Genomic DNA, 17,515 nt, shown 5'->3' on the forward strand with positions numbered 1-17,515 from the left:
ATTTGGTTTTGAATGTCTTTGAAAAATATTGTTTGAAAAATACACGATTATTGGTCTGAAGTTCGTTGAAAAATATTCTTTAAAAACATCGACGATTATTGCTTTAAAGGTCAACTATAATAAAGACTCCCTTCAGCTCGTCTATAAACCCAGCAAAAAAAGTTTTCCAAAATAATGGGTTTTTGTAATACTTTTTGGTAGTTTAACTACTTACAAAAACCCCTACTAATCCATTATTTTAACAAGGGCATGTCGCACTGAATAACTAGTTATTCTATGACCAATATAACCACTAGAATAACTAGTTATTTCATGGCCACTGAAAGTTGAAAAATAAGCTATAAGTTAAACAAGTAAGAACGGCATTAAGTTCGGCCGGGCCGAACTTGTTATACCCTCCACCACAAATTGTATTGAAGTAAAATGGAATAATTAGTGTCCTTTCGTGTATGAAGAAGACTTAATACTAAATTTCTGCAATTTCGGTAAAACAATGTGAGGCACCATTCTATGGGGTCTATTTCAAATCGTCGATCTATACCGACAAATTTCTGGCGGAAAGTTTTTAGGCTCAAAGAAGACTAAATACCAAATTTCCTATATTTCGGTAAGAGAATGTGGCTAAAACTTAAAAAGTACAGAAAATCAAGGAGTAGCTTCTATGGGGATATAGGAAGACGTGGACCTATTCTGATAATACTCTCCTGGAATATTTTATAACTCTTGGAAGACGAAATAACGAATTTCAGGCATTTCGGTTGAATATTGATCTTTAGTATTACGAAAATCGGGATGTACCGTTCTATGGGGGCTATATCGAACCGTGGACCTATACCGACGAATTTTAGTCAGAAATGGGGCAATATGAAAGCGTGGAGCTGTACAGACATATTTCTGGCGAACAGTTTTGAAGACTAAATACCAAATTGCAGCCATTTTGCTGGAATATTGAAGACACAACCTTCAAAATACGAAAAATCGGGAGGTACCTTTCCATGGGGGCTATATGAAGATGTGGACCGATACCGACAAAATTGGGGAAGGGGGGGGGGGGGGGAAGTTGTATATCCCTAAAGAAGACTACGTACAAAATTTCAGCCACTTTGATGGGATAATGAAGCTAAAACCTTAAAAATACCGAAAATCGGTAGGTACCGTTCTATGGGGGCTATATGAAGATATGGCGCGATACCGACAAAATTCTGGGAGAAAGTTTTATACTCCTAAAGAAGACTACGTACCAAATTTCAGCCATTTTGGTAGGATAATGAAGCTAAAACCTTAAAAATACCGAAAATCGGGAGGTACGGTTCTATGGGGGCTATATGAAGGTGTGGGCCGATACCGACAAAACTCGGGGGGAAAGTTTTATATCCCTAAAGAAGACTATGTACCAAATTTCAGCCCCATTGGTGGGATAATGAAGCTAAAACCTTGAAAATACCGAAAATCGGGAGGTACCGTTCTATGGGGGCTATATGAAGATATGTACCGATACCGACAAAATTCTGGGAGAAAGTTTTATACCCCTAAAGAAGACTACGTATACCGTACAAATTTAAGGGGGAAGTTTGAGTACCCCCAACGAAGTCTAAATACCAAATTTCAGCCATTTCGGTGGAATATTGAGGCCACAACGTTCAAAATATGGGGGCTATATGAAAGCATGGACCGACACCGACAATGTTCTGGGGGAAGTTTTATACCACCAACGTAGACTAAGTACCAAATTTCAGCCATTTCGGTGTGATAATGAAGGTAGAACCTTCAAAATACCGAATATCGGGAGGTACGGTTCTATGGGGGCTATATGAAGGTGTGGACCGATACCGACAAAATTCGGGGGGAAAGTTTTATATCCCTAAAGAAGACTATTTTGGTAGGATAATGAAGCTAAAACCTTAAAAATACCGAAAATCGGGAGGTAGAGGTAGGTTCTATGGGGGCTATATCAAAACGTGGACCGATATATCCCATTTTCAATACCAAGCATCCTGCAAGTAATAAAAACTTCTGTACCAAATTTTGACTCTCTATCTTTAAAATTGCGAGCTGTATCTTGATTTCAACAGACAGACGGACGGACTGTCGGACGGACGGACGGACGGACAGACGGACATGGTCAAATCGACATAGAATTTTATGCTGATCAATAATATATATACTTTATAGGGTCTCCGACGAATATTTCGATGTGTTACAAACGGAATGACAAATTTAATTATACCCTCCATATGGTGGAGGGTATAAAAATTATATTTTCTATTTTTAGAACAGTTGAGGTGGATAGTAGTCGTACAATCCTCGGATTTGTTGTCGGACACACAGGCTCTGTGCCAACATAGTCGTTACTTAGTAATGAGTAATATAAATAGCTATTTTTGTATACATTACTTTGTAATGGGTTACATAACGATTGACGGATCCAACCTTTTTCTGCTTGGCTATAAATCCTTCCATCACTTCTCCCAATAAAACCTCCTCTCATCTGGTCCATAAAGTCGCTCATCAGCTCATATCTTTGTGGTAATCCCTAAACCGTACCATTTATTCGTAGTTCTGTGTAATTAAATTATTTAATTGTTGTGCAAACAAAAAACTCAAATCATTTATATGTTTTTGTCAGGTTTCATTTTAGTTTTCCGTTTAACAAAATATTTATATTATTAAATTATATGCTAATATTTCATTTAAAAATTCTATTATTGACAAGTAATAATTTACCCTTTGGCCTGTTGTGTGTGTATGTAATGTGAATGTGGTAAAATTTGATTTGAATAAAATGTTTTTCCTAAAAACGAAATCTAAAAATGTTTGCCTGAAAAACATAGCTTTTTTGTCGAAGGGCAAAGTCTTTCTTGCCAACTCCACTTAGCAAATAAGAATTTTTCCCACTCGCAACTCATTAATATTAAAATATCAAAAAGTTTATTTTTTGCTCATTTTGTTCGTTTTTAGTCCACAAGCGCATTTTTAAGTAGTTTTAACATTTTTTATGTGAACAATTTCGTTTTTCCTTTCCATTAACTTACTTCTCGTTGCTAATTTTAGTCAAGTGTTGGTTGGCAGTGGAATGAATGCAAGAGAAGCAAAAAATCCAATTGAATACAGCAAGTGCAACAATGCGATATTTAAGGACTTTGGAGAATTTTATGGGCACTAATGTTCCAATGTATTTAACATACATACATTATGGAGTCAATTTTTGGGCCATTTTATGTTTCGAAATGACATTTAAGATCTTTTAGTATAATGACATAGTCTAACTTCTATTGTAAAATCTAGCCTTTCACTTGTAAACGCCTAAAGAAACGCTCATTTTTCAATGTTTACTTATACATGTGTTTCAACTGATGCAACGAAATCAACATACCAACCAAATTCATTGTAGGGTATCTAATGACGTAAAAGTGTTCTCAAGCCGTGTATGAAATAAGCACGAAAATTGTAAGTCAGCGGGTGTAGTTAAAAATTTAGTTTTCCAACCATGTATGTTTTTTTTTTCATTGTTTTGTATGTATTTTACACACTCATATACACACATGAGTAAAGCACACACAAATATTGTAAGTGTCCTTCAAATGTTCAAGAGAAAGTAGAAAATAAAGGTAAGTGAAATTCACAAAAATAAAAATAGTTAAATATTACCTTCACAAAAAGCTGGGAATTTTACGAAGGTTAAAGAATTTACATTTAAACAAACCAAACAAAAAACCATTAAACATATCGAAAATAGTATAACAAAACTTTCACATATATTCGTAAGAGGAATTTAATTACTCAATAATAAAACAAAGTAGACCACTTTATAAAAATAAACTCTATGATTATTGAGTAGTAACCACCAGTTGTAGAGTTCAAAAATAATTTTTTTTTGCAAAGTGGACATAAGTCTTCTTAAGCTCGGAAACGAATGGAGTGATTACCATATAGTGGGCTAAAAAAGGTTAATCATGCACGTCACAAATTCCAATCGGAATGGTTTCACTTGGTGAATTTCGAAAACTTAAAAGAAATCTCATTATTTAGATTAAATATGTCAACATTAGAGGAATAAAAAATCAAAGCAAAAAACCATGTAATTAGAAACAAGTAAGAACTGCGGTTAGTTCGGCCGGCACGAACTTGTTATACCCTCCACAACGAACTGCAGTAAAGTGAATAAGAACAATATGTTTCTTTTCGTTTGTGAAAATACTAAGTTCTTCCTCTTATTATAGGATTGGAATATCCCAACTGATAATACTCCCTTCAAAAGAGCTCATATGGGGCGTCTTCGTAGTGGCTACGCTTTTATGGGGGCTAAAAAAACGTGAACCTAGAATGTCTATTTTTTTGAAAGGGATGTTTTGTACCTCTATAAATGTCTGGTACCTTTAGCGAAGACTAAATACCAAATTTCAGTTGTTCCATTTGAATAATTTGGCTAAAACTTTCAATATACATAAAAACTGAGGGTACAGTTCTATGGGGGCTATATGAAGACGTGGGCCTACCTTCAAAATACCGAAAATCGGAAGGTACCGTCCTCGGGAACTATATGAAGATATGGACCTATACCGACAAATTTCAGGTGGAAAGGTTTATTTCCCCAACGAAGACTAATACCAAATTCCAGTCATTTCAGTTGAATATTGAAGCTAAAACCTTGAAAATATCGAAAATAGGGTGGTACCGTTCTATGGGGGCTATATGAAACGTTGACCTATACCGACAAATATCAGGTGGAAAGTTTTATAACCCAACGAAGTCTAAGTAACCAATTTAAGCCATTTCGGGGCTATATAGAGGCCACAACCTTCAAAATATCGAAATGAGGAGGACCTATACCGACGAAATTCTGGGAGAAAGTTTTATACCACCAATGAAGACGAAGTACCAAATTTCAGCCATTTCGGTGAGATAATGAAGCTAAAACCTTCAAAATATCGAAAATCGGGTGGTACCGTTCTATGGGGGCTATATCAAAACATGGACCGATATAGCCCATTTGCAATACCTAGGAGCTTCTATACCAAATTACAAAGCTCTATCGTATAAATTGCGAACTGTATCTTGACTTCAACAAACGGACGGACGGACATGTTTATATCGACTTAGAATTTTACCCTGATCAAGAATATATATACCTTATAGGGTCTCCGATGAATATTTCGATGTGTTACAAACGGAATGAAAAATTTAATTATACGCCACACCACTATGTTGAAAGGGTATTATAAGTTTGTTTTTGTAAAAATTCATGCAACACCGCGAAATATTCGTCGGAAACCCCCAATCTTCATATCTCGACGAGATAAAGCGATTTTGAGATGTGTGTCCGTCCGTCCGTCCGTCTGTCTATTATAAATTGTAATCAAACTCCAGGCCGCAATTATGGACCGATAATCACGAAATTTTGTATGGAAGTCGGGTTCAGACCAGAATAGATCCCTATTTTTATTGGTGATGATCGTGAAATATTTAGCGGGTGAAATGGACCAAAAACATAATATTTATCCAATTTTGTTGCGGCTCTGTAGGTCGCAATAATAGTCCGATCAACGCGAAATTTTGTGTGAAAAATTTAAAAATTATTAATTTCCAGCTTATATCTTTATTCTTGGAAGATATATTCCGGGTAAGTAAGCTATACTTGGAAAATAAACTTTTGACCTTTCTATTGATGCCAATTGTGTTGGTGTACATGATCAGATAACAGCGTTACCAATATCCAATTATTTGTTTGCAGTGTAATAATAAACACGCTCAGTTTCTAGTTATTTTATGGCCACTGGAATAACTAGTTATTCTGTGGCCACTTGAAGTTGAAAAGTAAGGCGAAAAAATGCTGTTTTTAGAACAGTTGATGTAGAGAATTTGTTTTTAATTTCATCACACTTCTTATTTTTATTTTACTTTATTTTATTTCGCTGTCTGCCCGAATTGAACCCACGAACCCTCTGATTTCTAGACAAAGACTCTACACACTGTGACACGCACACGAATATAAAGGGTTGCTTAAGAACTTAAATGTGCAGTGCACATGTGCACCACGAATTGTTATTTTTTAATTAAAAAAACTCGCGTGCCGACCGTGAGCGTTGAACACACAACCCTAGGATTTATAGTCGGACACACACACACTGTGCCACCGTCCTCATTACTTAGTGAGGAAGGAGCAAAGTAAGTAGGTTTGCCTTGTAAATTTTTTAAGAAGTAACCCATTACTTTTCAGATTACTTGTAATGCGAAAAGAAACTTGTTTACATTACTTTGTAATGACTAACGGATCCGAATTGTTGCTGGGTACCCTCCATATTAAGGGGTATTATGTCTTTTTGCATTTGTATGTAACATGCAAAAGCAAGCAAGATAGAATCATAGCTCCTTTCAGGGATATACATAGAATCACTTTCATATGTCCATGTATTTTTGTCGCATTTATTGTCCGATTCAAATTAAAATTGGGGAAGATTAATTTTTGGCTAAAGGTCGAACGCCATTTAGTTTCTTGAATATCGGTTCGGATTTGAACATAGTTCCCACATATATTTTTTCCCGATTTTAGGTATTTGGTGCACCAAATTTATCCAATTATGATGAAATGTGGATAAAAACATAACAGCAAAAATTGAGCTGTATCGGTATATGGGGGCTATACTAAATCGTGGACCTATGTTCACAATTTTTAATGGAAAAGTTTGGGAAGTGGGAACACTAAATGCCAACTAACAGCCAATTTAGCCTATTTAACTTCCTAAATTCCAAATTAACGATTAAATCTTCGAAACAATTTAAATCGGGTGGTACCAAAATTTTTAGTAGAATAGTTTTCGGATCACGTAGAACCCTAAATGCCAAACTTCAGTTTTTTTTTGGTCTGAAAATGTACCTAAAACTTGTCTACAATTTTTGGTAGATACGTTTTTTGACCACTGGAGCCCTAAATAGAGTGATTAACACAGACGAACGGACATGATTAAGAATATTGGGCGGCTTCGCCACGTTTTTGTTCCAACTGTTCTCATATCAACACCGCACTGTGGTTCCGCCCGTGGACAAAATCGAAAAATGTATGGCAACAATTTGATTGCCATTGAAATAAATATTCTTTAAAACATCAAATTGTTAATATCCAATACAATTTTTGCCAATTTACAGCGGTAATATGTCAAGTTAAAACGAAAAAGTTGAAATTTGTATGTGGTGCCTTAAAAACGTAAAATACATCCGCAAAGCATTGCGGAGGAGGTACTTAAAGGAATGGACCGTATAGACCATAATGGACTATGGAAGTGGGAGTTATATCTTTCGATAGGTCTGGCGCCCACTAGTCATTTCAGTGGGTCATCGAATAACTTTTGCACAAATATGCCCGGAAGCATGGACCACAACGAACAGCATGTGTACACATTTCCAAAGGATCTTCGAACAAACCCTAAACTGCACTTAGACACAAATGTTGAACTTTTGGTTGGGAGGTACCCTAAGGAAGGGACCGATGTGGGCCATTTTAGAAGTTAAAATGAATTTGGAGATCCAAACTTTGGATATCGTGCATACCATTTTAGTGACATTTTTGAATATTGGGGGGAAGTACCGGAAGTTGTGGACTCGTATTCTCAATCTTCGACATGAAATTAAGTTTGGACAAAATATGACAAAGGCCAAATTTTTTACCAAATCGGTTAATCATTTCAAGGCAGAGAATGCTTGAATGGGCGGACCGATATGTCTTATCTTCGAACTTAAACTATGTTTGGGCAAAAAACTATTACGGAGGCCAATTTTTGGACCGAATCGGCAGATCCATCTGGGAGTTGTCTTTTGCTCCAACCACTACATAGGGGGTTTTTGCAACTTTCAGGCTATTTTTTCAGGAAGTATGAAATTGCCCCTGATAAAACTTATACCGTCATATGGCAGCGAGTACAAGTTGCTACAACAAAAACCAAAGCGATTCGAGAACAGATCCTATACTGAACTTTTCCGAAAATTTGTGTGGGAGGTGCCCGAAAGAGTTGATCGATCGAGTCCATATTGGAACCTCGTCTAAGTCCGGTATAAATTTCACGATTTGCAAAGTATGAACCAAATTTTCCGAACTTTTGTGGGGGAGGTACCAGAAGAAGTGGACCGATATAACCCATCTTCGAACTTAAACTAAACAAAATATTGCAAAACCCAAATTTTGGGCCAATCAGTTGATCCGTTCGGGAGTTTTTGTGCGTTCCAGCCAGCCAGACAGACAGACGGACTCCAAGTTGTCTAAAACGGATTTCGTCCAAACATACTTGGGGTCAAAAACCATTATTTCGATGAGGCACATTTTGACCGTATGAAAGATTTTTTAAATATGGACCAATAGTAAAGAGATTTTGAGTATTTCTTTGCATATAATTGTTAAAACATTCGAATTTTTCAGGGCGCGATATCTCTGGAACCGTTAGTAAAAAAACTGAAAATATACTGAAATATTTTGCTGATGAGCAGCATCACCACAGCAAAAAACCAGTAAGGAAAGAATCAAAGTCGGGCGGGGCCGACTATATGATACCCTACACCACTGTGAATAGGTAAAATATATATGGGAGCTAAATCCAAATGTGAACAGATTACGATATAATTTGGCACATATATTTCTAGACCAAACGCCGTCACACATTTCAAATTTCATCAAAATTAGACATAAATAGCATTTGGTGCATCAAATACCTTAAATCAGGCGAAAATATATATGGGAGCTATATCCAAATCGGAACCGATTTTGATAAAATTTGGCACACTTATTTCTAGACCATATTCCGTCACACATTCCATATTTCATTGAGATCCGATATATATAACGTGTTTCGTGCACCAAATACCAAAAATCGGCCAAAAATATATATGGGAGCTTTATTCAAATCTGAACCGATTTTGATATAATTTGGCACACTTATTTCTAGACCAAATTCCGTCACACATTCAAAATTTCATTGGGATCTGACATACGTAACGTCTTTCGTGCACCAAATACCAAAAATCGGCCGAAAATTTATATGGGAGCTATATCCAAATCTGTACCGATTTTTATATAATTTGGCACTTTTCACCAAAAGCAATAGCGTTCTTCATTAGGCTAAAAAAATTATCTTCCCCAATTTTCAGCCAAATCGAACAATAAATGCGACCTGTACGTTGCGAACGGACGGACAGGCATAAATCTACTCAGAAAGTGATTCTATGCATATCCCTAGAAGGAACTATGGGTCTATCTCTTTTCCTTAGGCATGTTACATACAAATGCACTAACACATAATACCCTTACCACAGGGTGGTGTAGGGTATAATAAAGGGAGTCAAATTTTCAAATCGAATTTTGTGTAGAGGTTTTTCAAAACATGTGGAAACATATGTTTCGACTTGCGCATTGCGTCGAAACCAATCATTAACGCAAATCTAGGTATTAGCGGGACTATTTTGTGCGTTTTTTACACATTTTAATCACACTGTGTTAAATGAATGCAATATTGTCTATCAACTTGCTATTTGAAAAGAGTGGGCACATATCCTTAATGTAATTGCTTAAACGTTGTTACATTTGAATACTTATACACAAAATATATTTTTCCAATTTATTGTAAGCAAATTTCAAAAAAAAAAAAAAAAAAAATCTATCTTCTAGGACGCACATATACAGTGCCCGTTCACATGCAAACTTTCCGTTTTTCATAATTCAGATGACTTTTTTTCGAATTTATAATTATGAAAAAAACTTTTTAGAAATCCTGTTTTTCGGATCGTCAATATCCAACGAGTTGTGACCGATTTATTTTTAAACTGCAGATTTATTCAACACTTTACAACATTTAGCAAGAACCGCTTTATGGAACTTTTTAACAAACTGCATTTATTTTTTAATTGCTACACATTTTAAGCTATTTAAAATGGTCTTTTCCTCTGACAACCGCAGGTTTACCTTCTTTTCCGCGCTAAAAATGCTGTTCTTGCTAAAGGTTTTAAAGTGTTTAATAAATCTGCATTTTAATAATAAATCGGCCACAACCACTGACCTAAATTACACCTTGGACATTGACGATCCGAAAATCAAGGATTTCTAAAATGGATCAAGGATCTCCAAAAATTGCGCTGAAAATATCATTATTTCGCACTAAAAATAAGAATAATTTTTAAAAATGTTACTATTTTTTATTATTTAGCAAAGTTAAACAATCCATATATTGAGACCATGGGGAATGCCCAACTCCATAATACAAAACTATGAATTCCAAAAAAATTCATCTGAATTATGAAAAAATTGAACATTTGCATGTGAACCTATCTTTATTTCGGGCACTGTATAATTTAGATGTAGTTCTCATAATGTACACATTAGATCCATAGAGATTGTTTAGCATTTTAAAATTATTAATTTTTTGTTTAGTTTTCATTAAAGTACATATTTCTGACAGTAGACATATTCACTTATATTTAAAACATGTAAATCTAATTTAGTAAGAGAACAGCATTAGCAGCAAAGGCAACAGTATTTAGAAAAAGTATAGATAGAGAAAGTAAAAAATGACACACAGATAATATATACAATTTTTAAAGTTATTTTTATTATAGAGAAAATATGTATGTACAAAGGGGTATTTTTTTATTTATTTCTTAAAAAAACATAAAAAAGACAAGAAAAGAAGTTATTTCAAAAGGCATTCATGTTTTTTTGCAGCATTTTTTTACTTTATTGGTAAACTTTTGAAAATATATAAAACAATTTACAGTTTATGGTATATGGATAATAGACACACAATATATGTATGTGATTAATACATTACATAAATATGGTTAGTTTAGAAGGAAAAAATCAAAGAATAAGACTGCAATAATTAACTAAGTAATGATAACATTTTTGATATATCATTGCTTTATTAATTATTGCAAAGGGTTGCAAAACAATGGGATGCATATTTTGTTCCAATAATGTTTTGAAATTAAATATGCCAACCTAGGCAATTCCAAATTTATATACAAATTGCTCTTAGAACGCATTTGCAACCCCCTCTCGGTTGTGGTATTAGTAAAGAGAAGGAAGAAATCAAAAATTAACAAAGCCAATTAATTAAAGCAGCAAATTGCAATAAATACAAATTTACAAATTTTTATACAAAACTCTATCGGATTTCATGTATGTGGGTATAATTATTATTTTTAGAAATAGAAAATATATATTTCATATACATTAATTATATATTTATAATCATCATAAAATTGTGTTAATTAGTAATAGTTTTATAATAACAATAACAATTGTAGTTGTAGTAGTACAAATTAAAGTTATATGGTTAGTTTGGAGTTTAATGGAATTTTTATTTAATTAATAATTATTTATATAGGAAAACGCATTAGTTTTTGTTTTTTTGTTGTTATTTATAAATACATATTTGGCTTTCCAATTTTGGCCAAAAACTATTGTTGCTTCAACAATTTTTAATTAATTTAATTAAGCTACAAAAAATATTTAAAAAAATTTAAACCATAACCAATTTATTTCCATTTTTTCATAAAAGCATAACAAAAATTCCATTCCATTTACACTCAAAAAAGAAGAAAGGATAAAATAAAAAAATTAACAAAACAAAAATACATATTTTACAAATAATTATTGTTATATTAAAAATGCTCTTTATTTAATATTTTACCTCTGGATCATCAATGTTGCGTTCAATTTCATTGTCATTGGGTTTTTTGGCCAAGGGTTCACGACGATCATCATCATCTTCGTTATCATCCTCAACTGATTCTTTGTTGTTTTGCTTGTTTGTTGCAGGGCTAGAGGTAACAGGGTTATTGTCGCTATTATCATCACCGTCTCCACCTCCCGTACGTACGGTCTCTTCAACAGTTTCACCTTCTTCTAAGGGACGTACATTAACAACACGTACCTTGAAGACACTGTGCTCATCACCATACACTGTTTCGTTGACTACAACTTTGTGACCATCGATAACCTGTTGGAAAAATTAATAACAATTATTTTATTTTCATAAACACAAAATTTAAAAGTGGCACAACAATTATTTTAGTGACTATCACGGATAATAAATCATTGCCTTTCCGTGAAGAATAACTGAAAGCTACCAGACGTGTCCACACATTGCGGATCAATCCCCAACGCGTGTTCTTCGATACCAGATTGACCCGGAACCAGACTACATCTGCTTTCTGGAATGTGTGCTCTGGATTCTTTTGGTCCGCGCCGTGACGAGGAAAACCCAGAAAACCCAATGCATTCAGTTTGTCAATCCGCATAAACCATACAGAATTGGAAGTGGGTGGATTTCAGGCGTTGTTCTGGGCTCGTCCACGTGAGGGTCTACAACAGGGACTATGCAACCTCCCCTAGGTCGTCGTCGTCATCATTCCTGCAGTTCCCCAACAGCAGCCGCGCACGCAGCACTTCACAGCAGTCGTTGCTGTTACAATCCCTTTTTGCAGTATAAATGCGATGGACTCCGAGGTAAGATCGAGGAAATAGAGGCTTTCATGAGTAGGAAGAATAGAGTTGCTTAATGTACACATCTCGCCCATAAATAGTTATCTGTAGTTAACATTAGCCCGGTTTTTGGAAGGTCATAACCGTCTGCTCTTAGGGGACTTTAATGCTCATCATTAGTTGGGGGATTGGGTTCTCGGCAATGACCAGAGGGTTTAGTGCTGGCTGAGCAGATTTGTACCTACGGTCAATGAGGATGCCCACACCAGAGTGTCACAGTTCGCCAGATATAACAATCGTATCGCATGGTCTGACAAATGATGTCACCTGGCAACCCGTCGGTCAGATTATCTCCCCATAATTGTCTCCATCAGCAGACCGTCTAATTTCATCACCTCTGAACGCCGCACTTTCATCAAGCATGGAAAAGCTAATTGACCTAGTTTAAGAGAGTTCAATAATCACCGCTTCAGGGATCTAACCAATAATTTGATGCTCGGGTAGCAGATAGACATTCCGAGTCGAATACCCGATGTGAGACAAATTTTCCAACAGAGGAGCTATTTTAAAAGCCTGTTTGTCGAGTACTTCGTGAGTGATTGAGCGAAGAAAGGAGTACTACTTTACTACTTTTCCTGGCGAGGATGAACCACCACAATTTGCGAATATCATCAGGAACGCTAAATCATCCAAGCGTTGGCCTCTGATAGTATTTCCATGGTAATGGTGAAACAGCTGGATGTGCCGCTAGTCGAGTATCTCACTAAAGTTGTCAACATTTCGCTAGTCGTAAAGAGTATTCAGGTATAAAAAGTAGGGTAATATCTCCGGAACTGTTTAACCTGTGCCTCTCCTGTATTCCACTCCCTCCAAACAGCATTGAAATAGTGACGTATGCGGATGATTGCACGATCTTGTCGTCTGGTACCTTCCCTGATGTCATTTGTGAATGGCTGAACTCCTATTTGACTGATCTTAACGCCTTGTGTGGAGGAATATGCAAATATGCGCCATTAAATCTTCGGCCACTCTGGTCATCATGGTCATGGTCGATGGTAGCAGAATGCCGATCAACAACTACCCCAAGATTCTATGGACCACATTTGACAGCATTTTCACGTCCTCAGCTCATGCCACAGCTATTTGCGACAAAACCATAGGTAGGAACAAGGTTCTCAAATCGCTGGCCAGCAGCACTTAGGTGCTGACAAATCAATCTGTTTAAAGCATTAGGCTGGTCTGTGGTAAGCTGTGCAGCGCCAGTGTGGTATGCAAATGTTAGCGCTTTACAGTGGAAGTATATTCAAACCTGCCAGAATACCGGCCTGGAGACTGCAACAAGGTGTCTCCTTATGGCACCAATAGACCAGGGAAGATGTTACCGGTGCATCAGCACAACAAAATGTTGTCGATGTTACCACCGTGAGAATCTCAGTATCATGTAGTGGACAGGCGTCCAACATCCAGGCAAATCAGAAGAGATCTTCATAGACTAGAGAAAGGTCAAGACCTGAATAAAATTCACACTGATGCAGTTGCGCAGGCAGTACAAAGCTATAGTACGGAGACAATCCTCATCCATTGCAGCAGATGAAGACTGATTTAAGACCCCAAGTATGTTTGGACGAAATCCGTTTCAGACAATTTGGATTTGATTTAGCCATATCCGTCCGTCTGCCTGGATGGCTAGAACGCACGATAACTCTCAAACGGATGAAGCGATTTGGTCCAAAATTTGGCTTTCGTAATATTTTGTCTAAACTTAATATAAGTTCGAAGATGAGCCCACACTAAATTTCGAAAAAGTTCAGTTTAGGACCTGCTCTCGAATCACTCTGCTAAGAAAATGGCCCGAAAGCTTTAAAAACCTCCTACGGTCACCATGTGTAGTGGCTGAACGCACGATAACTCTCGGACGGATCAACCGATTGGGTCCAAAATTTGGCCTTCCTAATATTTTGTCCAAACTTAGTTTAAGTTCGAAGATGGGTCACATCAATTCACTTGTTCGCATACCTCCCCCACAAAACTATTAGCTAAAATTGTGCCCACGAAAACTCTCGAAGGCAGTAACCGATTTGTACCATGTCGAAAAACTTCTACAAGTAGATAAAGTTCGAAATTGACCATATACGAGGTACACTAGACACTAGTTTGCCACCTAGACAACACGCAGTGTCACCAGGCGTCATTTGACTTTTTTTGGAAAGCTTGCTAAGCGTACTCAGGACAGTTTGTCATACGACCATGTGTTGGGTTGTTTACAGTGGCTTAATTGAGACACCACCAAAACATGGTTTTTGAACGCTTTTACATAATTTTCTGGTGGCGAAAATAGTTGACGACGCCTTTTTTTCTTGATGTGCTGGAATCAAATGAAGTCACTGAATCGTCAGTCAGGGCGGTACGACGCATGACCCATCAATTTCACGTTTTGAAAATTTTGTCTTTTTAGGCGAATATCATTTTTTAGTATTAATTTTTGAATTTTTTTAATCGAGCTTTATGATCTATAATGCAAGTGAAAAAGGAAAGCCGACGACTCGAACCAACACACCCACCACTATGTGACATGCATGTTTCGCCTTCGGTAAAGGTTCTTCAGACATATCGGATGTGGAGCGGCTTCGCTGTCCTCGAACTTTTCTTCTTTCTAATGCATTATTGTTTTGTTTTTTTACAACAACAATTAGGATTTTCCCATTTAGTTGTGCTTTCATGACAAACGCTTTGCGCTGCCTTTGAAAGTTATGAGTTTGTCTCTGAACGCTAACACGCCGTGACAACACTTTTTTCCTGTGGTTTTCAAGGACGTGGGTTCAAACCCCAGCCTGGCTCAGCTGATTTTATTTATTTGAAAATTTTGCCTTTTAGGCGAAGATCATTTTTAAATGGTTTTATTTAGCTCACCCCGTTTGTTTTATTATTTATTCTTGGGTCAAATTTAGTAATTCAAATTTCACCCTCTTCCTGTCAACCGATTAATCTGAAATTTTGTATACACTTTGGATTTTGGTGACAATACAATTATATTTATTCATTGTCATTATAAATTCAAGATGGCGGCCGCTACAAAATGGCGGATAACGTAGGTTTTATCAATCCCATCAATATGGGTATCAAATGAAAGTGCTCAGCAAGCAGAATACAATATACTATAAAAAATTGAAATCCAAGATGGCGGCCGCTACAAAATGGCGGATAACGTAGGTTTTATCAATCCCATCAATATGGGTATCAAATGAAAGGGCTCAACAAGCAGAATACAATATACTATAAAAAATTTAAATCCAAGATGGCGGCCGCTACAAAATGGCGGATAACGTAGGTTTTATCAATCCCATCAATATGGGTATCAAATGAAAGGGCTCAACAAGCAGAATACAATATACTATACAAAATTGAAATCCAAGATGGCGGCCGCTACAAAATGGCGGATAACGTAGGTTTTATCAATCCCATCAATATGGGTGTCAAATGAAAGTGCTCAACCAGTAGAATACAATGTACTGTATAAAATTAAAATCTAAGATGGCCTCTACAAAATGGCGTATAACTTAGGTTTTATCAATCCCCTCAAAATGGGTATCAAATGAAAGGTCTCAACAAGTAGAATACAATTTACTATGCAAAATTGAAATCTAAGATGGCCGCCGCTACCAAATGGCTGATAACAATTTTTTATCAATCCCACCAATATGGGTATAAAATAAAAGGGCTTGACAAGAAGAATACAGTGCACTATACAGTACATCTTATACACCCGAAAGCCATACAGTTTCCAGCTAAGTACAATTACGGGACGGCTGAAAGAAGAATGTTGCCTTTAATACTATCATGGGCTTCTACTATACATAAAATGCAGGGCAGCACTGTGGATCACGCAGTCGTATACTTAGGTGCGAAACTGTTTGAAGAAGGTCAAGCCTACGTGGCTCTTAGTAGAGTAAGATCTTTGCAGGGACTACGTATAGAGGAGTTGGACTGCAATAAACTAACGGGCAAAAAACCTTGCAATAATGAAGCACTAAACGAATTAAACAGAATGCGAAATAAAAACTAAAAACTAGAAAATAAAAATAGGTAAAAAAACTTTTTAAGTTAAACGGTTTTATGTTAAACATACATTGCAATGTTTAAGATAAATGTACTAAAAACCGAAAAATAATAAAATAGATACAGTCGTGGGAATTATAAACATATGCATAGACTAGACTAAAATAAAACCGTGGGGCACGTCAATTGTCTACAAATTATCGACTTAATGTGCGATAGAAGAATCGTTTAATTCGTCGTTAGACAATTAGCCCGCAGACGGTGGGGAAATTACTTACTATTTCTTGCTCATGGAAATTCCAATAGTTATACACTCCATGTAAATAAAAGAGATGTTTCAACTAGTTTATCGTTGGACATTCACACTGCTGCCTGGCGTTTCACTGCTCGTAGTTTGTCTTTTATCGACAAAGTACTACTCGCTCACCACTATGAAACCCTAAAACTCGCTTATAATCGAGCTTGCTAGCTTGTTTCCACATTCTAGCCCTACTTATCACACGTCCATCGTTGTCGGTTGAACAACTGCCTAATTATAGTGTAACATTACAAAACAAACATTTTAATCAACAATTGTAGACAATTGACGTGCCCCGCGGTTTTATTTTAGTCTAGTCTATGCATATGTTTATAATTCCCACGACTGTATCTATTTTATTATTTTTCGGTTTTTAGTACATTTATCTTAAACATTGCAATGTATGTTTAACATAAAACCGTTTAACTTAAAAAGTTTTTTTACCTATTTTTATTTAGTATTAATTTTTGAATTTTTTTAATCGAGCTTTATGATCTATAATGCAAGTGAAAAAGGAAAGCCGACGATTCGAACCCACACACCCACCACTATGTGACATGCATGTTTCGCCTTCGGTAAAGGCTCTTCAGACATATCCGATGTGGAGCGGCTTCGCTGTCCTCGAACTTTTCTTCTTTCAAATGCATTTTTGTTTTGTTTTTTTACAACAACAATGAGGATTTTCTCATTTAGTTATG

The 17,515-nt window shown here is 36.1% G+C and overlaps 1 protein-coding gene across 4 annotated transcripts in view; it reads right to left on the reverse strand.

Moving 5' to 3' along the window:
* The window catches only part of vir-1 (virus-induced RNA 1), a 273,677-nt gene that overhangs the window by 41,072 nt on the left and 215,090 nt on the right, over positions 1-17,515 (reverse strand). For all 4 annotated transcript variants that reach the window (XM_073970864.1, XM_073970863.1, XM_073970867.1 and 1 more), the window contains exon 5: positions 11,670-11,978. In XM_073970864.1, the coding sequence (XP_073826965.1) occupies positions 11,670-11,978 (309 nt within the window). The remainder of the gene's footprint in view (positions 1-11,669; positions 11,979-17,515) is intronic.

This window comes from Musca autumnalis, unplaced genomic scaffold (assembly GCF_047663935.1).
Source record: "Musca autumnalis isolate F117 unplaced genomic scaffold, ASM4766393v1 scaffold_2, whole genome shotgun sequence".
NCBI classification, from domain to species: domain Eukaryota; kingdom Metazoa; phylum Arthropoda; class Insecta; order Diptera; family Muscidae; genus Musca; species Musca autumnalis.